Source organism: Trichomonas vaginalis, chromosome III (genome assembly GCF_026262505.1).
Source record: "Trichomonas vaginalis G3 chromosome III, whole genome shotgun sequence".
NCBI lineage: Eukaryota > Parabasalia > Trichomonadida > Trichomonadidae > Trichomonas > Trichomonas vaginalis.
Window position 1 is genome coordinate 26,538,743 of NC_067205.1, and position 26,599 is coordinate 26,565,341.

Consider the following 26,599-nt stretch of genomic DNA (forward strand, 5'->3'; position numbering starts at 1 on the left):
ATGCGTTAATGTTCCTTCAATGAGAACTTCCTTATAACAACTCATTTTGTTTGATTTCCAATGATTATATTAATTTTGTTAGTAAATTTGTTTATTTTCAATACATGATTACGGTGTTTTACGATCAAAATTATATTCTGCAATATCTTCTCACAACCAATTCCAAAATATGTAATCGGATAATACTTTGCAAGAATTGCATCAGCCATGGCTGCTTTATGAGTATCCACACGCTATTCCTTATCCTTATATTCATGCCTGCCATAGCAGGCTAACAGATATCTTCTATGTATGGATTATTTGTATATCATTCAAGTTTAAAAGTTAATGCAAAATTTGTGATATTTTAGAGATAATATTTTATTTCGAAAACTTTGGATATAGTAGCAAAATTAATTGGTATTGCATACAAATTGCGGGTAAATTTAGTAACTCAATTTAAACAAACCTAAAAATTTAATCGAATTCAGTATCAATACAAAAGGTATAGAATTGCTACATTAGGGAACACCATTCAGTTACTCCTAAACCGTGTCAGAAAGTATTCATCTTGCAGAATTAATTAAGATTTATCAACTTTGGAAAACGATAACTGCCAATCATATGATATTAAATCCAAAATACATCGGGTACAGTTTTTGTTCGCATAAGTCAAAATTCAGATTGACATTAAGTCCAGGCGTCAAAAATTTTCTCACTGGGTTTTCGTCTATCAATCCCAGCTCATTATATACGCAACCAATCAAAAATCTGATATGGGAGTCCAAGGCTAACTTTTTGTTGTCTACCTAATAAAAGAGGAAGCAGCATTAGTGAGAATAATCGCAAATATTCAATTTAAATTATCTTTTTATTCTTAATTTAAAGTGACAAAAAGAATAAAAAACCTATTCTAAGGCATGTTGTTATGTAAATGAGACTAGACATCATATTTTATGTTATGAAAAAAAAATATTTAGAATTTTAGAACAAAATAAATAGAAAAAATAGCATAACTTATGGATGTGTGTATATTAAATTTAATAAATTAAGAGAAATTATTTTTGGCGCCAAAATTATTCGTTAACTCTCAAATTTTTCTGAGTCAATAAGCCGCCAAAAAAGTGTCATTTTGTTTCGTTAGAGAAAGATGAATTGTCCATGTCATCCAATCGGGAACAAGGGGGATGGGGATTAGATGATAAAGAAGCAATTCATGCTCTCTATCTGAAGCAATCAGACTTACCAGCAACAATGTGAATCGATTTGGCTTTAAAGTTAATATAGCAGATCAGCTTGTTACTGGAGAGACTAGGCATTACGATTGATTCGTTGTAGTGCTCTACTTTAATTTAAGAGTAGTAACGGATAACTGAATTCCCAAAATTCTTTAGGTGATCCAAAACACTGTAGCTGCTTGAACTTTGGACGAGCCTCGCACCCCAGAGAATAGAAATCCCAATCTTGCTCATGTTTAGTTGAATTAGTCTGCAGCAGTACAGCTCTGATACCACAAGATCGTGATGTATACAAAGTCACAACGCTATTTGATTCAACAACTAGCTAGTTTTGACATCAAATTGCAAATTTGACTTCGTTATGAGCTCTTTGTAGCAAAAATACATTACACTTAAAGACTAGTTGCTAGACTGTAGTAGTTTGTTCGTATATATCTATTTTTCCCCAACGTATTGCATACTACATTTTGACAAGACTTGCAACCTTATAGTAACCTCGTTGGGAATTGTTCAAGCAAAGCGTAGGTAGTTAAGGTCGAGTAAGAGTTCTTCTTAAATCTTTCACTGAATGAGTAGGTGTTGGAAGAACTGTTCTCTAAAGCGATACAGTTGCGCTACATGTTCGTCAACTTGTCTAGAAATAAATATATCATTTGTTTTATACGTTTTTTCGTAATAAATCTATTTGTATTTGTTGTATTTGAGTATGAAGATAACAAAAACTACGGCATAAGACGCAGTACACTGGGCTTCGTTGCCATTTTATTTACCATGTTAAGAATAAACTTAACAGACATGCTTTGTTTTCGACGAAGCCATCTAAAATAACGTACATCTAAATAAAACTAAAAAACTGTAAAATTTCTTTATTTGATAGTATACTTCAAATTATGCACTATACCTTCTAGAATTCTATAACACTCTTTGCATATAATTTTTTAAAAAAAAGTTATATCTCGACAAAAATAGATTTATCAATAGAGTATGTAAAATAAAACTCATTTGCAGTTTTAAAAAATCGTAAATCTTTCCAAAAAAATTTTGAATTACAAATTTTAAAACTTAAAACAACATTTTTTGAAGCGAAAAAACGAAATCTAATTTTTTTGGAAAATTTAGAATAAATAGAGCTCTTTAACTCGTCGAATACAAATTGTTTTCAAGTTTTTTTCGACCGGAAATTGAACTTTTAGAGTTTATACAATAAGATTTACATGAAAAAATACGGGTTTAACAAAGAAATCACCAATATAAAGGTTTTTTAGTAGAACGAGATTGATAAAAACTATGGTATGATAAAAAGACGATAATTTTTTTTGGCGGGATAATTGAAGAATATGAATGATTCGAATTACAGACATACTCTAGTCCGAAACTTACTATGGTTTGTGACTTATTTTTGACACAGAATAGCTGTAGACTAAGGCTTACTCTAGATCCAGACTTATTATACAATTAAATTTGCTTTTGGAATAAGACTTAATTTTAGTTACAAACTTATCTTAATATCAGACTTATATTTAGAATCAGACTTACTTTAGTCTAGAACTTACATTTAGAATCAGACTTCCATTTCAAGTCAGACTTACTTTCGTCCGAGACTTACATTTCAAGTCAGACTTACTTTCTCCAAGACTTACATTTCAAGTCAGACTTACTTTTGTCCGAGACTTACATTTCAAGTCAGACTTACTTTTGTCCGAGACTTACATTTCAAGTCAGACTTACTTTCTTCCAAGACTTACATTTCAAGTCAGACTTACTTTTGTCCGAGACTTACATTTCAAGTCAGACTTACTTTCGTCCGAAACTTACATTTCAAGTCAGACTTACTTTCGTCCGAAACTTACATTTCAAGTCAGACTTACTTTCGTCCGAGACTTACATTTCAAGTCAGACTTACTTTCTTCCAAGACTTACATTTCAAGTCAGACTTACTTTCTTCCAAGACTTACATTTCAAGTCAGACTTACTTTCGTCCGAGACTTACATTTCAAGTCAGACTTACTTTCTTCCAAGACTTACATTTCAAGTCAGACTTACTTTCGTCCGAAACTTACATTTCAAGTCAGACTTACTTTCGTCCGAGACTTACATTTCAAGTCAGACTTACTTTCGTCCGAGACTTACATTTCAAGTCAGACTTACTTTCTTCCAAGACTTACATTTCAAGTCAGACTTACTTTCTTCCAAGACTTACATTTCAAGTCAGACTTACTTTCTTCCAAGACTTACATTTCAAGTCAGACTTACTTTCTTCCAAGACTTACATTTCAAGTCAGACTTACTTTTGTCCGAGACTTACATTTCAAGTCAGACTTACTTTCTTCCGAAACTTACATTTCAAGTCAGACTTACTTTCGTCCGAACTTACATTTCAAGTCAGACTTACTTTTCGTCCGAGACTTACATTTCAAGTCAGACTTACTTTCTTCCAAGACTTACATTTCAAGTCATACTTACTTTCGTCCGAGACTTACATTTCAAGTCAGACTTACTTTCTTCCAGACTTACATTTCAAGTCAGACTTACTTTCGTCCGAGACTTACATTTCAAGTCAGACTTACTTTCGTCCGAGACTTACATTTCAAGTCAGACTTACTTTCTTCCAAGACTTACATTTCAAGTCAGACTTACTTTCTTCCGAAACTTACATTTCAAGTCAGACTTACTTTCGTCCGAAACTTACATTTCAAGTCAGACTTACTTTCTTCCAAGACTTACATTTCAAGTCAGACTTACTTTCTTCCAAGACTTACATTTCAAGTCAGACTTACTTTCGTCCGAGACTTACATTTCAAGTCAGACTTACTTTCGTCCGAAACTTACATTTCAAGTCAGACTTACTTTCTTCCAAGACTTACATTTCAAGTCAGACTTACTTTCGTCCGAGACTTACATTTCAAGTCAGACTTACTTTCGTCCGAGACTTACATTTCAAGTCAGACTTACTTTCTCCAAGACTTACATTTCAAGTCAGACTTACTTTTGTCCGAGACTTACATTTCAAGTCAGACTTACTTTCGTCCGAAACTTACATTTCAAGTCAGACTTACTTTCTTCCAAGACTTACATTTCAAGTCAGACTTACTTTCGTCCGAGACTTACATTTCAAGTCAGACTTACTTTTGTCCGAGACTTACATTTCAAGTCAGACTTACTTTCGTCCGAGACTTACATTTCAAGTCAGACTTACTTTCGTCCGAAACTTACATTTCAAGTCAGACTTACTTTCTTCCAAGACTTACATTTCAAGTCAGACTTACTTTCGTCCGAGACTTACATTTCAAGTCAGACTTACTTTCGTCCGAGACTTACATTTCAAGTCAGACTTACTTTCGTCCGAGACTTACATTTCAAGTCAGACTTACTTTCGTCCGAAACTTACATTTCAAGTCAGACTTACTTTCGTCCGAGACTTACATTTCAAGTCAGACTTACTTTCGTCCGAAACTTACATTTCAAGTCAGACTTACTTTCGTCCGAGACTTACATTTCAAGTCAGACTTACTTTCGTCCGAGACTTACATTTCAAGTCAGACTTACTTTCTTCCAAGACTTACATTTCAAGTCAGACTTACTTTCTTCCAAGACTTACATTTCAAGTCAGACTTACTTTCTTCCGAAACTTACATTTCAAGTCAGACTTACTTTCGTCCGAAACTTACATTTCAAGTCAGACTTACTTTCTTCCAAGACTTACATTTCAAGTCAGACTTACTTTTGTCCGAGACTTACATTTCAAGTCAGACTTACTTTCGTCCGAGACTTACATTTCAAGTCAGACTTACTTTCGTCCGAGACTTACATTTCAAGTCAGACTTACTTTCGTCCGAGACTTACATTTCAAGTCAGACTTACTTTTGTCCGAGACTTACATTTCAAGTCAGACTTACTTTCTTCCAAGACTTACATTTCAAGTCAGACTTACTTTCTTCCAAGACTTACATTTCAAGTCAGACTTACTTTCGTCCGAGACTTACATTTCAAGTCAGACTTACTTTCGTCCGAGACTTACATTTCAAGTCAGACTTACTTTCTTCCAAGACTTACATTTCAAGTCAGACTTACTTTCGTCCGAAACTTACATTTCAAGTCAGACTTACTTTCGTCCGAGACTTACATTTCAAGTCAGACTTACTTTCTTCCGAAACTTACATTTCAAGTCAGACTTACTTTCGTCCGAGACTTACATTTCAAGTCAGACTTACTTTCGTCCGAAACTTACATTTCAAGTCAGACTTACTTTCTTCCAAGACTTACATTTCAAGTCAGACTTACTTTCGTCCGAGACTTACATTTCAAGTCAGACTTACTTTCGTCCGAGACTTACATTTCAAGTCAGACTTACTTTCTTCCAAGACTTACATTTCAAGTCAGACTTACTTTCGTCCGAGACTTACATTTCAAGTCAGACTTACTTTCGTCCGAGACTTACATTTCAAGTCAGACTTACTTTCTTCCAAGACTTACATTTCAAGTCAGACTTACTTTCGTCCGAGACTTACATTTCAAGTCAGACTTACTTTTGTCCGAGACTTACATTTCAAGTCAGACTTACTTTCGTCCGAGACTTACATTTCAAGTCAGACTTACTTTCTCCAAGACTTACATTTCAAGTCAGACTTACTTTTGTCCGAGACTTACATTTCAAGTCAGACTTACTTTCGTCCGAAACTTACATTTCAAGTCAGACTTACTTTTGTCCGAGACTTCATTTCAAGTCAGACTTACTTTCTTCCAAGACTTACATTTCAAGTCAGACTTACTTTCGTCCGAAACTTACATTTCAAGTCAGACTTACTTTCTTCCAAGACTTACATTTCAAGTCAGACTTACTTTCGTCCGAAACTTACATTTCAAGTCAGACTTACTTTCGTCCGAGACTTACATTTCAAGTCAGACTTACTTTCTTCCAAGACTTACATTTCAAGTCAGACTTACTTTCGTCCGAAACTTACATTTCAAGTCAGACTTACTTTCGTCCGAGACTTACATTTCAAGTCAGACTTACTTTCGTCCGAGACTTACATTTCAAGTCAGACTTACTTTCGTCCGAGACTTACATTTCAAGTCAGACTTACTTTCTTCCAAGACTTACATTTCAAGTCAGACTTACTTTCTTCCAAGACTTACATTTCAAGTCAGACTTACTTTCTTCCGAAACTTACATTTCAAGTCAGACTTACTTTTGTCCGAGACTTACATTTCAAGTCAGACTTACTTTCTTCCGAAACTTACATTTCAAGTCAGACTTACTTTCGTCCGAGACTTACATTTCAAGTCAGACTTACTTTCTTCCAAGACTTACATTTCAAGTCATACTTACTTTCGTCCGAGACTTACATTTCAAGTCAGACTTACTTTCTTCCAAGACTTACATTTCAAGTCAGACTTACTTTCTTCCAAGACTTACATTTCAAGTCAGACTTACTTTCGTCCGAGACTTACATTTCAAGTCAGACTTACTTTCGTCCGAAACTTACATTTCAAGTCAGACTTACTTTCTTCCAAGACTTACATTTCAAGTCAGACTTACTTTCGTCCGAAACTTACATTTCAAGTCAGACTTACTTTCTTCCAAGACTTACATTTCAAGTCAGACTTACTTTCTTCCAAGACTTACATTTCAAGTCATACTTACTTTCTTCCAAGACTTACATTTCAAGTCAGACTTACTTTCTTCCAAGACTTACATTTCAAGTCAGACTTACTTTCGTCCGAGACTTACATTTCAAGTCAGACTTACTTTTGTCCGAGACTTACATTTCAAGTCAGACTTACTTTCTTCCAAGACTTACATTTCAAGTCAGACTTACTTTTGTCCGAGACTTACATTTCAAGTCAGACTTACTTTCGTCCGAGACTTACATTTCAAGTCAGACTTACTTTCGTCCGAAACTTACATTTCAAGTCAGACTTACTTTCTTCCAAGACTTACATTTCAAGTCAGACTTACTTTCGTCCGAAACTTACATTTCAAGTCAGACTTACTTTCGTCCGAGACTTACATTTCAAGTCAGACTTACATTTCAAGTCAGACTTACTTTCTTCCGAAACTTACATTTCAAGTCAGACTTACTTTCTTCCAAGACTTACATTTCAAGTCAGACTTACTTTCTTCCAAGACTTACATTTCAAGTCAGACTTACTTTCTTCCAAGACTTACATTTCAAGTCAGACTTACTTTCGTCCGAGACTTACATTTCAAGTCAGACTTACTTTCGTCCGAGACTTACATTTCAAGTCAGACTTACTTTCTTCCAAGACTTACATTTCAAGTCAGACTTACTTTCGTCCGAAACTTACATTTCAAGTCAGACTTACTTTCGTCCGAGACTTACATTTCAAGTCAGACTTACATTTCAAGTCAGACTTACTTTCTTCCGAAACTTACATTTCAAGTCAGACTTACTTTCTTCCAAGACTTACATTTCAAGTCAGACTTACTTTCTTCCAAGACTTACATTTCAAGTCAGACTTACTTTCGTCCGAGACTTACATTTCAAGTCAGACTTACTTTTGTCCGAGACTTACATTTCAAGTCAGACTTACTTTCGTCCGAGACTTACATTTCAAGTCAGACTTACTTTTGTCCGAGACTTACATTTCAAGTCAGACTTACTTTCGTCCGAGACTTACATTTCAAGTCAGACTTACTTTCGTCCGAGACTTACATTTCAAGTCAGACTTACTTTCTTCCAAGACTTACATTTCAAATCAGACTTACATTAATATCAAACTTATATTAACCTACGACTTACTTTTATTCCCAGACATCTTGATCCACACTGACATCGAAAACCACTCATACATCTAAAGCCACTCAAACATCTAGATCCACTACGACATGGAGATCCACTCAAACATAATTTTTGCTCTCTAACTACATTTTTATATGATTTTACAACCTAAATTTTCTTCTTTACCTAAAGATTATTCGCAATATCTGAATATCATTAATTAATTGAGATATTCAAGTTTTGACAGCGGATTTGGAAAGCAGACTTGATGGAGATTTTAAATCTGATTTCAAATCTTGGTTTTGTGCATTATTGGAAGAGAAAAAAGTGTGTTAATTGCAAATCTTAAATATAGGTTTTTACGAAAAATGTAATTAGGGTTAGAATCATAGAAAGATATATCTGTCAGACATTGTTATGTGTGACAGATAATATGGCATCTCATAGACACTGTTGCATCTCATAGACACTGTTGCATCTGTCAGACACTGTTGCATCTGTCAGACACTGTTGCATCTTTCAGACACTGTTGCATCTCATAGACACTGTTGCATCTCATAGACACTGTTGCATCTCATAGACACTGTTGCATCTCATAGACACTGTTGCATCTCATAGACACTGTTGCATCTCATAGACACTGTTGCATCTCATAGACACTGTTGCATCTGTCAGACACTGTTGCATCTGTCAGACATTGTTGCATCTCATAGACACTGTTGCATCTCATAGACACTGTTGCATCTCATAGACACTGTTGCATCTCATAGACACTGTTGCATCTCATAGACACTGTTGCATCTCATAGACACTGTTGCATCTGTCAGACACTGTTGCATCTCATAGACACTGTTGCATCTGTCAGACACTGTTGCATCTCATAGACACTGTTGCATCTCATAGACACTGTTGCATCTGTCAGACATTGTTGCATCTCATAGACACTGTTGCATCTCATAGACACTGTTGCATCTCATAGACACTGTTGCATCTCATAGACACTGTTGCATCTCATAGACACTGTTGCATCTCATAGACACTGTTGCATCTCATAGACACTGTTGCATCTCATAGACACTGTTGCATCTCATAGACACTGTTGCATCTCATAGACACTGTTGCATCTGTCAGACACTGTTGCATCTCATAGACACTGTTGCATCTCATAGACACTGTTGCATCTCATAGACACTGTTGCATCTCATAGACACTGTTGCATCTCATAGACACTGTTGCATCTGTCAGACACTGTTGCATCTCATAGACACTGTTGCATCTCATAGACACTGTTGCATCTCATAGACACTGTTGCATCTCATAGACACTGTTGCATCTCATAGACACTGTTGCATCTCATAGACACTGTTGCATCTCATAGACACTGTTGCATCTCATAGACACTGTTGCATCTCATAGACACTGTTGCATCTCATAGACACTGTTGCATCTCATAGACACTGTTGCATCTCATAGACACTGTTGCATCTCATAGACACTGTTGCATCTCATAGACACTGTTGCATCTGTCAGACACTGTTGCATCTCATAGACACTGTTGCATCTCATAGACACTGTTGCATCTCATAGACACTGTTGCATCTCATAGACACTGTTGCATCTCATAGACACTGTTGCATCTCATAGACACTGTTGCATCTCATAGACACTGTTGCATCTGTCAGACACTGTTGCATCTCATAGACACTGTTGCATCTCATAGACACTGTTGCATCTCATAGACACTGTTGCATCTGTCAGACACTGTTGCATCTCATAGACACTGTTGCATCTCATAGACACTGTTGCATCTCATAGACACTGTTGCATCTCATAGACACTGTTGCATCTGTCAGACACTGTTGCATCTCATAGACACTGTTGCATCTCATAGACACTGTTGCATCTCATAGACACTGTTGCATCTCATAGACACTGTTGCATCTCATAGACACTGTTGCATCTCATAGACACTGTTGCATCTCATAGACACTGTTGCATCTCATAGACACTGTTGCATCTCATAGACACTGTTGCATCTCATAGACACTGTTGCATCTCATAGACACTGTTGCATCTCATAGACACTGTTGCATCTCATAGACACTGTTGCATCTCATAGACACTGTTGCATCTCATAGACACTGTTGCATCTCATAGACACTGTTGCATCTGTCAGACACTGTTGCATCTCATAGACACTGTTGCATCTCATAGACACTGTTGCATCTCATAGACACTGTTGCATCTCATAGACACTGTTGCATCTCATAGACACTGTTGCATCTCATAGACACTGTTGCATCTCATAGACACTGTTGCATCTCATAGACACTGTTGCATCTCATAGACACTGTTGCATCTCATAGACACTGTTGCATCTCATAGACACTGTTGCATCTCATAGACACTGTTGCATCTGTCAGACACTGTTGCATCTCATAGACACTGTTGCATCTGTCAGACACTGTTGCATCTGTCAGACACTGTTGCATCTGTCAGACACTGTTGCATCTCATAGACACTGTTGCATCTGTCAGACACTGTTGCATCTCATAGACACTGTTGCATCTCATAGACACTGTTGCATCTCATAGACACTGTTGCATCTCATAGACACTGTTGCATCTGTCAGACACTGTTGCATCTCATAGACACTGTTGCATCTCATAGACACTGTTGCATCTCATAGACACTGTTGCATCTCATAGACACTGTTGCATCTCATAGACACTGTTGCATCTCATAGACACTGTTGCATCTGTCAGACACTGTTGCATCTCATAGACACTGTTGCATCTGTCAGACACTGTTGCATCTCATAGACACTGTTGCATCTCATAGACACTGTTGCATCTGTCAGACACTGTTGCATCTCATAGACACTGTTGCATCTCATAGACACTGTTGCATCTCATAGACACTGTTGCATCTCATAGACACTGTTGCATCTCATAGACACTGTTGCATCTCATAGACACTGTTGCATCTCATAGACACTGTTGCATCTGTCAGACACTGTTGCATCTCATAGACACTGTTGCATCTGTCAGACACTGTTGCATCTGTCAGACACTGTTGCATCTCATAGACACTGTTGCATCTCATAGACACTGTTGCATCTCATAGACACTGTTGCATCTCATAGACACTGTTGCATCTCATAGACACTGTTGCATCTGTCAGACACTGTTGCATCTCATAGACACTGTTGCATCTCATAGACACTGTTGCATCTCATAGACACTGTTGCATCTCATAGACACTGTTGCATCTCATAGACACTGTTGCATCTCATAGACACTGTTGCATCTCATAGACACTGTTGCATCTCATAGACACTGTTGCATCTCATAGACACTGTTGCATCTCATAGACACTGTTGCATCTCATAGACACTGTTGCATCTCATAGACACTGTTGCATCTGTCAGACACTGTTGCATCTCATAGACACTGTTGCATCTCATAGACACTGTTGCATCTGTCAGACACTGTTGCATCTCATAGACACTGTTGCATCTCATAGACACTGTTGCATCTCATAGACACTGTTGCATCTCATAGACACTGTTGCATCTCATAGACACTGTTGCATCTCATAGACACTGTTGCATCTCATAGACACTGTTGCATCTGTCAGACACTGTTGCATCTCATAGACACTGTTGCATCTCATAGACACTGTTGCATCTCATAGACACTGTTGCATCTGTCAGACACTGTTGCATCTCATAGACACTGTTGCATCTCATAGACACTGTTGCATCTCATAGACACTGTTGCATCTCATAGACACTGTTGCATCTGTCAGACACTGTTGCATCTCAATAAGACACTGTTGCATCTATCTCATAGACACTGTTGCATCTCATAGACACTGTTGCACTCAGACACACTGTTGCATCTCATAGACACTGTTGCATCTCATAGACACTGTTGCATCTCATAGACACTGTTGCATCTCATAGACACTGTTGCATCTCATAGACACTGTTGCATCTCATAGACACTGTTGCATCTCATAGACACTGTTGCATCTCATAGACACTGTTGCATCTCATAGACACTGTTGCATCTCATAGACACTGTTGCATCTCATAGACACTGTTGCATCTCATAGACACTGTTGCATCTCAGACACTGTTGCATCTCATAGACACTGTTGCATCTCATAGACACTGTTGCATCTCATAGACACTGTTGCATCTCATAGACACTGTTGCATCTCATAGACACTGTTGCATCTCATAGACACTGTTGCATCTCATAGACACTGTTGCATCTCATAGACACTGTTGCATCTCATAGACACTGTTGCATCTCATAGACACTGTTGCATCTCATAGACACTGTTGCATCTCATAGACACTGTTGCATCTGTCAGACACTGTTGCATCTCATAGACACTGTTGCATCTCATAGACACTGTTGCATCTGTCAGACACTGTTGCATCTTCAGACACTGTTGCATCTCATAGACACTGTTGCATCTCATAGACACTGTTGCATCTCATAGACACTGTTGCATCTCATAGACACTGTTGCATCTCATAGACACTGTTGCATCTCATAGACACTGTTGCATCTCAGACACTGTTGCATCTGTCAGACACTGTTGCATCTCATAGACACTGTTGCATCTCATAGACACTGTTGCATCTCATAGACACTGTTGCATCTCATAGACACTGTTGCATCTGTCATAGACACTGTTGCATCTCATAGACACTGTTGCATCTCATAGACACTGTTGCATCTGTCAGACACTGTTGCATCTCATAGACACTGTTGCATCTCAGACACTGTTGCATCTCAGACACTGTTGCATCTCATAGACACTGTTGCATCTCATAGACACTGTTGCATCTCATAGACACTGTTGCATCTCATAGACACTGTTGCATCTCATAGACACTGTTGCATCTGTCAGACACTGTTGCATCTCATAGACACTGTTGCATCTCATAGACACTGTTGCATCTCATAGACACTGTTGCATCTCATAGACACTGTTGCATCTGTCAGACACTGTTGCATCTGTCAGACACTGTTGCATCTGTCAGACACTGTTGCATCTCATAGACACTGTTGCATCTCATAGACACTGTTGCATCTGTCAGACACTGTTGCATCTGTCAGACACTGTTGCATCTCATAGACACTGTTGCATCTCATAGACACTGTTGCATCTCATAGACACTGTTGCATCTCATAGACACTGTTGCATCTCATAGACACTGTTGCATCTGTCAGACACTGTTGCATCTGTCAGACACTGTTGCATCTGTCAGACACTGTTGCATCTCATAGACACTGTTGCATCTGTCAGACACTGTTGCATCTCATAGACACTGTTGCATCTGTCAGACATTGTTGCATCTCATAGACACTGTTGCATCTGTCAGACACTGTTGCATCTCATAGACACTGTTGCATCTGTCAGACACTGTTGCATCTCATAGACACTGTTGCATCTCATAGACACTGTTGCATCTCATAGACACTGTTGCATCTGTCAGACATTGTTGCATCTCATAGACACTGTTGCATCTGTCAGACACTGTTGCATCTCATAGACACTGTTGCATCTCATAGACACTGTTGCATCTCATAGACACTGTTGCATCTCATAGACACTGTTGCATCTGTCAGACACTGTTGCATCTCATAGACACTGTTGCATCTCATAGACACTGTTGCATCTCATAGACACTGTTGCATCTCATAGACACTGTTGCATCTCATAGACACTGTTGCATCTCATAGACACTGTTGCATCTCATAGACACTGTTGCATCTCATAGACACTGTTGCATCTCATAGACACTGTTGCATCTCATAGACACTGTTGCATCTCATAGACACTGTTGCATCTCATAGACACTGTTGCATCTCATAGACACTGTTGCATCTGTCAGACATTGTTGCATCTCATAGACACTGTTGCATCTCATAGACACTGTTGCATCTCATAGACACTGTTGCATCTCATAGACACTGTTGCATCTCATAGACACTGTTGCATCTCATAGACACTGTTGCATCTGTCAGACACTGTTGCATCTCATAGACACTGTTGCATCTCATAGACACTGTTGCATCTCATAGACACTGTTGCATCTGTCAGACACTGTTGCATCTCATAGACACTGTTGCATCTCATAGACACTGTTGCATCTCATAGACACTGTTGCATCTGTCAGACACTGTTGCATCTCATAGACACTGTTGCATCTGTCAGACACTGTTGCATCTCATAGACACTGTTGCATCTGTCAGACACTGTTGCATCTCATAGACACTGTTGCATCTGTCAGACACTGTTGCATCTCATAGACACTGTTGCATCTGTCAGACACTGTTGCATCTCATAGACACTGTTGCATCTCATAGACACTGTTGCATCTGTCAGACACTGTTGCATCTTTCAGACACTGTTGCATCTGTCAGACACTGTTGCATCTCATAGACACTCTTTCATCTGTCAGACACTGTTGCATCTCATAGACACTGTTGCATCTGTCAGACACTGTTGCATCTCATAGACACTGTTGCATCTGTCAGACACTGTTGCATCTGTCAGTCACTCATCTTTTATGAATTTGTTCATCTGTATTAAAAATCGTTGCAAATAGTATAAAGTTCTATCGCCTATCTTACTGATTGCCGCTCGTTTAAAGAATATGAGAAGATTTAGGGAAAAAATTTTGATAATTTGGCTTCTTAGGACGCAAAGCATTAAGAGCAGATAAGGTAAGATTAACATAATTGATTGTAAATAGAATACTCATTCTCCCTTTCTGGAAAAATGATTTTAAAATGCTTTATATGATTGAATTGTTTTAAATCAAATCAATCTATAAAAAATATAAAAATCTTTTATTAGGAAATAATAAACTTCAATTTTATAAATGAAGAATTTCCTCGTTTTTCGATGGCCTGAATCAGAATTTGAGCTTGATGATAGGCCAAATTTTGTTCATCCTATTAGAATAAAGTTTGGAAATTATAATAAAGCTCTCGTAGAGAAAATTGCTCGATATAACGGATTACAAGTTACTTATTCTAATGATTTCGATATATTTTGGGGAATTTCTCCAGAAGTTGACTCATTTTCAGTATTTTATTCCCATCAAATTTTCAATCACTTTTTAGAATCAAGAAGTATTATCGGCGATAAATCATCTTTTGCTCAAATAATACAAAATCATTATCTTTACGATAAGTTAGTTGATTTCTTCCCCAAGACTTTTACACTTCCAGCTGATTCATCAAAATTGTTTACGGAAATGCGTAAACATCAAAACAAATAGTACATTTGCAAGCCTCCAAGAGGTAGTGGAGGCAATGGTATTACAGTTACTACATATAAAGATATCACAAGAATTAATCAGAACTCTGTAGTTTCAGAATACATTTCTCGACCACTACTAATCGATGGATTCAAGTTCGATTTGAGAATTTATGTTCTTGTAACATCATTTATACCTCTTCGAGCATTCATATACAAAGATGGAATTACAAGATTCGCGACAAATTCATATTCAGATAAATTTTCTCCATTTTCAAGCCTAATAAATGCGCAACTTAATAGAAGAGCGCAAGTTTACGGAGATGGTGTTGATTTTAAATGGACATTAAATGAAATTATGCTTGAAATAAATTCAAGATGGAAAATTTCTCCAGAAAGGATTTTTAATAGCATAAAAACATTAGTTGCAAAGACCCTAATCTTTATGCAATCTGCTCATTGTGTTGATCGTTCTGATTTGTGTACATTTTTTGAGTTATTTGGTTTTGATATAATGTTTGATGCTGATTTTCATCCATGGCTTCTTGAAGTTAATACATCTCCTTGCATGGGTGTAAATGAGTCTCTAGACTATGGCTTAAAAGCACCTTTGTTGTCTAGAACTCTTTCTATCATCAATATTCCTCATAATAAGCCAAATGAAAAAATAATTGCACTCGAAGACAAGATGAATGAACTGACAGGTTCTGGATTTGAACGATTATATCCAAGTAAGTTTACTGCAAGCTTAGATTCTTATCTAATTAAGCCAAAAGTCAAACAAATTTATGATTTCTCCAATTTACAACATTTAGGTGCATCGTTTACTCAATCGCAAGGAATGTCCCTTTTATTACATATCATTAATGAAATGGAACTGAACTTGGATAAGCAAATAAGAAATGTAAACTTAATTACAACAAGATTATATAATTTTCTTAGTGCTCAAGGCTTGAAAACTATGAAGACTGTTTCTAGTGTTAGAGTTTCATCTAAACAGTACTTGTCGAGATTGAATAAGTGGATTTCAGAGGCAAATGAAGAATTTCTAATCCCTTATGATATCAGAGAGAAGATTTTATCCATGAACATGAAAGACAAGCTTACTATATTAAGCTCATGCCCTATAAATAAGGTCAAGCACATTGAATATTTGTTCAATTGAATAATATTTTTGTTTTATATTATTGTTTTTTAATAAAGAAGCTAATCATGAATAAATTTCATTAAAATGATTGTCTTTTTAAGATCAAAGTCCAGGATTAGTGACTTTCACAAAAAAATATATTTCATATCAAATCTAAATATTACAAATTTTCATATTACTATAGTGTACTAATATTTTCTTCATCTAAAAAAAGGCCATTTCTTAGTTTGTTAGAACATGTGTCACTTTTTGAGTAATTTAGAATAGCCCGATGTCTTTTCCTATGACTAACAACGAGTTAGACATAATTAGAGAAATATCGTCTAAGTTAGCTGATTTTGATCCCGAAAATCTTAATTTTATTAGTTATTTTCGTTCAATTTTATCAACCAACAGTGATTTGCTTGACTTTTTCATTCAAAAGATCAAGCTTCTTAAAAGTTCGTCTAAGCTATCTCAATTGCGAACATTTGATTGGAATATCATCGAAATAGCAAGCCGTTCCAACAATTTATTGACTTTAAGAGACTATGCTGATTGTTTTTACAGATTAAATGAAAAGCTAGATCAGTTTCCATCACTAAATTATGATGTTGACGATGCAGATATTTTTATAAATTTATTAGAAGCAGAAAATCTTGGTGAATACTTCAACGCATGGTGCTCTTTAAAGCAAAAATACGATAACATCTTTGAAAATGGCTGTTTTATGCATGAAATTGCTAAAATGGCAAAAGAATTGATTGAAGAAGCCAATTTTTCATTTACATTTCATAATATTGAAAATCCTTTGATAGAAAAGAAACCTTTAGAGGTATTACTCATTACGAAAGAAGGAAAAATAATTGAAATTCGAGGAATCGACGAAAACGAGATTTATACGACTACCAATGATGAAAATGAAATCACAGATCGAATTCTATTTGATTTACTTAACAAATACTATCAAAAATACTTAAATCGAAATTCGAATTTTATTTCTCTCACAAAAACCGAACCTTTTTCAATTTTCAAGGAAAATGCAGATACACTTGTTTATTTAAGTTTATGCTCTACGCGCAGTTTATCAACAGAAAGGTTTTCTACACTATTTTTATCTTCATTTAAGTTTTTACAGTTAAATCTTGATCCACAGACCCAGAAATGTTTCAGATTCATCTTTTATATTAATGATCTCTACAAAATACTAGAAAAAGAACAAACTTTCAACCCAGATATTTTATATAAAAATTTAATTGCCAAAAAAGACTATGAAAGCATGTTTAAGATATCAGATATCTTCATGATTGATGATGAGTATCTCGGGAACTTCATAAATGGTCTGAAATTCAAGATTAATCAGATAATTTTTACAAATCAGAAATTAATTGTCCAAAAACTTCTAAATGTTACAAAAGATGACATTTCATATGACTTTGTCAAGTTTTTAATTGATTCCAAGCTAGTTTCCGAAGAAATTCCATTAAATATTCTTGAAAAAATGTTAATTTACAGAGATTCGTATATAAACTACCATTTGAACAAAAGGACACATGATTTCCACTTCGAGAATGCCATTTACACTTACGAGGACAGCAAGAACTATGAATGGCTCTTGATTATGATGAGATATTCCCAAATCAAAGGAGTTTGCAAAGAAATTGAGAAAAATCAAGATTTATTGATGTTGCATTTTCTTTTTACGAAATATCCAATGATAAAAAACATGGCGAAAGAGATTGTCGTTAACAAAAACCAGAAAATGTTTGAGTTAATGAAAATAATGATTGATGATGATTTTTACAAACAATTTTGTAAATATCCCTATATTTTGTCACATCAATTCACGGCAACAATAATAAATCAATTTGAAAATAATTTGAAGTTCATTACTTCGTCGTGTATCAAAGATGTCGAAGAAATTATGAATGATTGCTATCAAGAGAACTTCGAATTTATCTTTCCACCTCCTAATATACAGTTGTTTAAGAAATATTTGTATATTTATACTCCTTTCGTCAAAAATTTGCCGGAATATGAAAAATTTTCACCGGCACAAAAAACAAATTTTGTGGATTTCGCAGATAAAATCTCTGAAATGGGAAATAACGAATATGATTACTTCAAAGAGAAAAAGAAAATAAGAGATCTCGCTGTAAATATCGAAGCTGGAAAAACGGCCGATTTCAATGTAAATCCAAATGAAATTTTGAAAATGCCGTTGTATCAATATTTGCAAAAAACCGATGTAAATACTGTAAAAAGTTTACAACGGTTATTGTCAAAGAATTTGACGATAGGAACGGTTGCTTCTTATCTTGTTTTGAACCTAACAAAAATACAGCCAAAGAAAGGAATTGACAAAGAAAAGCAGCTTTATTTATTGGATAAAATAAGAGATAATTTTAATTCTATAGCTCCGGAAGAAGAATTCATGTATTCTTTGTTTTTCGCAACAACAGATGCTGAAATTGACCAAAATTATACAGAATTAAATAAGTTCTTTTGGACAACTACAGCTAAGAATGTTGAAAAACCTTTGGAAGAATACAAAAAATGGATTGATTTCGCATTCGCTTTGACAAAACAAAAAGTTTCTTCTGATGCTGATTATTTCTCTTCAAAAGACAAATTCTTGGAGAATTTATTCGATCTGAGATTAATCAATAATCTGTTAGACTACAAGTTTGATGAAAATGATGATAACAAATTCGTCAAACTCTTTATTAGTTTACAAAAAGACATAAGTGAAGTGAAAAACCGTTTGCCAAAAACACTTTGTGAAAAACTTGCAAGAAAATTTGATTTGACAAAAGAGAATCCATATACTTACTTTGTTGAAAAAGGCTTGATAAAAGAAGATTTGGATCATTGTTGGTTATTAAACAAATTCATCAATCAAACACATAAAAAAGTCAAGTTGTTGAGATTGAAAGAAACATTGATCCCTTTAAGCGAAGACGGCCGTTACTTTGTTGATGATTTTTACGATTTAAATAACGATATAAAAGATATCGATTATTACGGTTACGACGGTTACGGTTTTGCCGTTTTTAATGCGAAGTATTCTGTTGAAAAATATTTAGTTGATGAAGCGAAGAAATATAATATTTCTGCATTGATGATTTTATCAAAAAGAAAAGATTTGAAAATGGATTTCGAAAAAGTAATGAAAGATGATTTTGAATTTTTAGACGATTATTTGTCAGATCTCGAAAACTTTTATTATACAATTTGTTCTAAAGAAAACCAAGATTGGTTAACAATGAGACCGATGTCAATATTATGGTCCAATATCTATAATGCTTACAAGAAGATAACAAGTGGATATTTAAGGATGTATGACCATATTATTGGAAATTGCATGGTTGTTAATTGTTTCTTGAATTTGTTTAGATTCGATCTCAAAAAATTCAAGAAATTCAGTCATTTGTATTTCGATTTTGTTGATGAGAAATTTGGTAATCAAGAATTTGAGAATTTCGATGATTTCTTCAGCAAATTAACAAATGAAGCAAAAACAAATCAAGATAAAGAGAAAATTGTTAAGTTTAGAACGATGATTAACCAGAAAACAACAAATAAATTCCAAAGCTGTGATTTCAGTAATTTCCAATATCATCCTTTCTTGACATACATCAGAAGCAGATTGCCAATGATCGGTGAATACATTAGAACAAGTATTTTCCCAATGAATATGATTGAATTCGGTTTAGGAATGTCTCAATTATTTGAAAATTTGGACATGGATGATAAAACATGTCAATTTTTGAGAGATCACAAACAAGATTTCATCAAATTCGCTTTGTCAATGAAATACGATTGTTCCACAGAATTGTTTGCTGTTATTATAGGAACAATATTTGGAAAAGGTGTCTGCGAAGAGAAATTATATGAAGCAACTTATTATATAACACATGTTGCAAGGGAAATCATCAAAAAGAAACCAACAGAATTGATGCCTTTCCTTTATTTATGCAAGGATTTGTTGAAAGAAATGAGCAAAGTTAAGAACTATCATTTCAATAAACTCGGTCAATCAATAAATGACATTAAATCTGCTTTGACTTTGATTGATTTCAATTTCAAAGATTATGATTTGACTTATTCCCAAATATTTATTGATTTGCAGAATATTTTGATAAAAAGATTCGCTAATAATGATGAATTCATTGACTTAAAGATGCAGAAAATCATAACGCAGAAGTTGGAAAATTACGAGATTTTGCAGTATTTCTATGACAATGATAAATTTATGGAAACTGATAGACTTCAGAAATTAATTTTCCTCTCAAATTTGAGTGACACAAAAATTAAAAGAGTTTATCAGATAAACCATGAAGAATTTGAAAGGAACTTCGAAATGAAAGATGACCATAAATATGATTATTTGTCATCATTAGTCAAATATTCATTTATTGTCAGTTTACTTGGCAACAAAAAAGTCAAAACCGTTTCTCCTGAATCATTTTATTACGTTGACAAGTATTTCCCTGATTACAAGAATTTGTTTTATGATATTTACTTCGGAAAATCGAAATCTGCTTGGAATGATGCTTACGAAAAGATAAGAACAGAAGTTTATCTTGGTTTTGTTTCTAGACCTGATTTGTTGATAAATGACAATTTGATTGATGAATTAAATCATTTGGCATCAATTAAAAACAATTTGCCTGAATCAGCATTCAAGAGTTGCGAGTTTATATTGAACCATGTTCCTTGTAATGTTCCTATTTTGATTCCAGAACAAAATCCAATTTATTTCATCAAAATTTTGCCAGAAATTTTTGACTTTACAAAACCTCTCAATTTGAAGTCGATAAAATTGACAAAATCTACAAAATTTGTCAACATTGCATTCGAAGTCAAGAGGATGATTGGCAAGCCAAATGATGATTTCAAAGTATTGTTTGATCTTTGTGAAAATCTCGACAAACCATCAGTGAAACGCATTTTAACATTTGATTTGAATTTGATGAAAAGTGTTTCAGGAGATGTCAGAATCAAGCAAAGACAATTCTTCTCAAGATACGAAGATCTCAAATCAGAACTTGAAAATACAAACGGTTTGACAAGCTGTTTGTTATCTTATCGTATTCTTTTATGTAATAATCCATACATGAGTGCAGAATTTTCCAGGATCACTGATAAAAACATCAGTTTTGAGAACGCGATGATAGAAAGTGGTCTTGAATTATACAAAGACTTAACAGTACAAGGTGTTTCTTCTATTTATGACCAACAGATTTTCATTAATCATGTTAAGAAATACGATCCATTTTGGTTCTGTAATTTCTTAGACAATAGTTTTGACGAAAAAGAGAAAATTTTCAATATTTTGTTTACTGACAAAAAAGAAAATTTGCCTTCTTCTATCATTATTCAAATGATGGAAGATCAAATCAATGTTAACAACTGGATTCAACCTTTCTCAGTTGTCATGAACTCTGAATTACAGGAAGAATTCACTTGGTTAACAAAATCAATTGGATATTCACCAGAAACTAAATATTTGGATCAATACTTGAATAGATTTGTTTATTTAGTTTCTCTTTCTATTGATGAAAACGGTTTAAGTTCTCAAAAAGATTTGACAAAATACTTTTACGATTTCATGTTTGATTATTATCAAAAAGAGAAGCATTACTATGAACTAAAACAAGAATTTACTCATAGTATTGTTGATAATAATCATTTGGATGAAAGAATTAATGATTTAATTGTTTTGTCAAAAGAAAGTATTTACAAAGAACCAAAAATCATTGTCAAACAAAAGAAATACAATTTCTTGGTCAAAGATAAGTTTGTTCCTAAAATTGATATAAGAAATGACAAAAATGTTGATACATTTGCTTATTTGATTCCAGGAATAACAATTGATTTGCCAATTTCTTCTAAAAATAACGACGGTTTTGTAAAGTTGTCAATTCCATTTTCAAGTGAAATTTCACCAGAAAATGCGCAAAAGATTCATTTGATTGACAAGAATGGAAACTATTACAATGACGATGATGTTGAAATTGACAACAAAAACATGAAATTGAACTTGAAATTAGAATTGGATTCAAATCCTTATGATTCTTATTTCTTAGTTTTCGATGGTAATGAAAAATATTTGAATATTAATACACAACAAATCAAGACAAAACCTTTTGTTTTGGTTACTTCTCCTGGAAATAAGTTTTATTATGACAAACCATCAAATACTTTTGTTTTGTCAAAAATTGCATCAAAAACTGAATTCAGTTTGAATGTCAAAAACTGTTTTAACGAAGAAATGCCTTATAAAACTGAAATGGTTTGTTACGATGAAAAACCAATTAAGCTTGAAAGAAAAGGTAATTTATTGACTGTTAATTCTCCTTATGGTTGTTTGCTTCAAGGAAATATTTATTTCAACAAAAAAGATAAAATACAATTCGCTGTCGAAGAAAAGAAATTTACTGCTGAAGATGTCACTTTTCTACTTTACAATTATTATGAGAGAAAATTTGATGGCTCTGATGTATTGTATGCCGGAAATCTTCCATTTAGACAGTATATTTATTTGAGGGAACCTGACAAACAATTTGATGTCAAATCACCTGATAACATTGACATCAAAAACGTCGGACAAGAAGGACATTTAGGATGGTTTGACCTTTCTCTTTATGATAAAATGGATAGAGCAATAATAGTTCAAATCACATATAATGGTTTCTCAAGAGATATTGCTATTGTGCCTGTAACAACACAGTTTAAGGCAGATAAACAATATCTGACATTCCAATTCACAACGAAAAAGATAAATGATATGAAATGTTTGTTATTTGACAGATCAACACAAAAAGTGACAAATGTTAAGTCAGGAGACAAAATTGATTTGTCAAATAACTCCGAGAAAACTCTTATTACTCCTTTCTCTTTTGATTTCTATTATCCATATGAAAAGCATGCAAATTATAATGTTAATTTCGAAAATAATTTTGTTTTCCCAGAACTTGTCAAAAACGTGAAATATTTAGTTGTTGAAAACAAGAGACTTAAACTGGTTAATAAGAACAAATTGACAAAAGATATGAAGTTAATTTGCGGAAGATTATGTGGAGAAAACTATGCACAAGACAATGATATGAATTTGTTTGTTTCTTGCTGGTATCCAGTGACAAAAGATGTCAATAGATTGATGTCTTATTTGAAAGATGTCGAATTCTCAAACAAAGAAAAAGAAATTAATGACATTTTGAAGTTTTTGAGAGAAACTAAAGTTCAATATAAAAACAGTGAAAATCCTCTCGATTTCTTAAGGAATTTATTAGAGAATAGAATCAAGTTTTTAATTGAAAATAATGGAGTATTGAGAATGCCAATGGAATTCGCTGAATTATGCAAATATCAGAAATCTTTGATCAAAGAAACTCCTGATTTCTTTAAATGGTTGGCTGAAAAATTTGATAACTTTGAAGAGGTTACTTTTGAAAAGGATGAGAACGAATATTATGATTGTTTAATTCTTTTCATGAATGGAATGATTCTTAAGAACGAATCCGATATTAATTTCGCTGAAAGACCGAAAGAAGAAATCAAAATTAATTATTTGGCTGATGATTATTCTACTTTTGAAAAATTGAAAGAAAAATTGGCTGATTTCAGTCCTAAAAACGAAAAAGAACTCATCAACAAACTCAACCAGATGATCAAAGTCATAACTTCTTTCCCACAAGTTTTGAGAACTCAAAAAAATTCTCAAACCGCTTTTGATGTATTCAATTTCTTAGAAACCGTTTACAATTATTACAAACATGAGCATCCTGTGAAATCTTTTGTCATGTTCTATCCGAAAGTCGAAGAATTTTGCCACTTCTTTGAACTATTAAAGGAATATTTGTTCGAAGAAAAAACAGAGAAAAGTGACATAAAAATTGAATACGAAGATGTCACTTTTGATAGAGAAGAAACAGTTATTCAATCGAATTTGTATCCTGAATTCTTCAGACGAAAGATCTTGAGCAGAGTTATGATGCCATTACCTAAAGAAAGACAGGAAGAATTCCTTCAATTTGCAACAGATTTAATGTACCAAATGAAGAAAGACAAAGAATTTACAATTTCTGATTCTTTGTCTGATGAAATTAAACGGAAACAATCAGAACAAGTCGGAAGTTTCGTGAAACAACAGATAAACACAAGGTTCATGAACAAACTAATGAATGAAACAATAGACACTGAACCTTCTGTTCCAAATAAAATTGATGTAAAGAAAGAATTACAAGAAAACATGTCAAAAACAAGTAAAAAAGAAGATTCTTTCAAAGATTTGTTGAAACCAACAAGATCAACATCAATATCAAGTACTAAAAGAGTTGAGACACAAATACCTCAGAAGAAACAAAAACCAAAGCCTGTTAAAAATGATTGGGCTTCAATTAGTTTCGAAAAATTACAGAGTGAACCTAAAAAACAAGAAAAAGTTGATAAGAAACAAGAACAAATTACAAAAAGTGACAAGAAAGAAGAAAAAATTGAAAAAATTGAAGAGCCAATTGAGAAAAGTGACACGAAAGAGGAACCCAAGGATTACATGGAATTTATTGATGAAGAATTCCCATCTCTGACTGGAAAGCCAGTAACTAATGTCCAACAACCTGTTTTCCAGTATCAAATCGATATAGAACCTGAACAAAACCAACAGATTCAGATTCCACAATTCGCTCCAAAGCAGAATCCGGAACCTATTCAATCTCCTAAGCTAGATGTGATATTAAAGCAGCCTAGTGCTAAACCTGTTGAAGCCCCTGAAAAACCGGAGAATAATTCTTCTAATTCAGAACAAAAATCTATAGAAGAGGAATATCCAGCACTCCTAAGTTCATCAGCACCAATAACTGCTAATATTAAGCCATCTAAATGGGAAAATCTAAATAATATTTCTGAAAAAGTCGAAGAAAAGCCAAAGAAAGTTGTTAACATCCCTCGATTTAGTCCAGCATCACTTCCTCAGGAAGAAATTATTAATAGAAAAGAACTTCCTTCATTTATCTCAAAATCTCAACCACAAAAGGTTGAGACTCGACCATTCGTAGCTCCAAAGCCTGCTAGTGAACCAATTCCTGCAAGTGTTCCATTGAATGAAGTTGAAAATGAAGAAATTCCTGAGCAAAAACCGCAAGAACCAGAGAAACCAAAGGCTATTGATAACAAGCAAGCACAGCCACCACAGACTGTGCAAGCAGTTCCATTTAATCCTGTACAAATGCCTTATAATTACAATAATCAAAATGTTGGTCAGATGCAGCCACAGCCTAATGTAAATTACTATCCACAGTTTGCTCCTCAGTATCCCAATCCTCAAGAACTTTCTCCTCCTGGATTTTCAACGAAATCAACTCCAATTTCACCTCCAAATCCAGAACAGAATGATCTTGAGGAGCCTCACTATTACTTCAGACCTAAATCAGCTCCAATTATCCCTAATCAGCCTCTTAATCCTAAATTTACAAGTCCAAAATCTGAATCACCACAACCAGCATCATTTGAATCATTCCCACGAATAATTGATGATAATTCACAAACTGTCCAAGGTTTTGGCTCAGTTTTGCAGCCAGAAACTCCGAAATCAGAAGAAAATTCAGTTCCTGAGCAGCCAAACCAGAATTATCCTCAACAACCACAAATGCCAGGATATCCTATGCCTCAGCAGCAAATTCCTGGTTACGTTCCTCAATATCCACCATATTATTACCAGCAACCAATTCCAGGATACATTTTAATGCCTATTCCAGCACAACAGTTCATGCAGATGCAAGGATTTTTCCCTGATCAGCAGCAGCAAATGTTATTTATCCAACAACAGCAGATGATGATGGCACAAATGATGCAACAGCATCCACAAATGTTCCAGCAGCCTTTCATGCAACCAGCAATGCCAGGATATGTTTACCCGCAACAATTTGGATTTAATCCTCAACAAAATCCACAACAATTTGGTTTTGCAGCTGCTCCTAATCAAAACCCTCAACAACCACAACAAATGCAGCCACAGCAACAGCAAATGCCTCAACAAACAGATAATTTAGAAGATGACAATAACAGTCCAAAGAAATATACTAGACGTAGATAAGAATTGTATATTTAATGTTTATTTGTATTATAAAATATTTATTTTTATTTATTCTATGAAAATTTCTTTTTTTAAATTTAGCTTTTCATATGAAATCAATAAGTGAAACTCATATGGTATGTAT

At 34.5% G+C, this 26,599-nt stretch overlaps 2 protein-coding genes across 2 annotated transcripts; both read left to right on the forward strand.

Moving 5' to 3' along the window:
- Positions 1–13,802: 13,802 nt before the first annotated feature.
- TVAGG3_0769160 (protein polyglutamylation) lies at positions 13,803–16,453 on the forward strand (the record flags this gene model as incomplete). Its single annotated transcript, XM_001315291.2, has 1 exon — positions 15,765–16,415. The coding sequence occupies one exon, from the start codon at positions 15,765–15,767 to the stop codon at positions 16,413–16,415; it is 651 nt and encodes a 216-aa protein (XP_001315326.1).
- Positions 16,454–16,668: 215 nt separating this feature from the next.
- On the forward strand, positions 16,669–26,475 carry TVAGG3_0769170 (zebrafish dkey-56m19.5 family; the record flags this gene model as incomplete). The annotated part of the gene is made up of 1 exon (XM_001315290.1): positions 16,669–26,475. The coding sequence occupies one exon, from the start codon at positions 16,669–16,671 to the stop codon at positions 26,473–26,475; it is 9,807 nt and encodes a 3,268-aa protein (XP_001315325.1).
- Between the last annotated feature and the right edge of the window lie 124 nt (positions 26,476–26,599).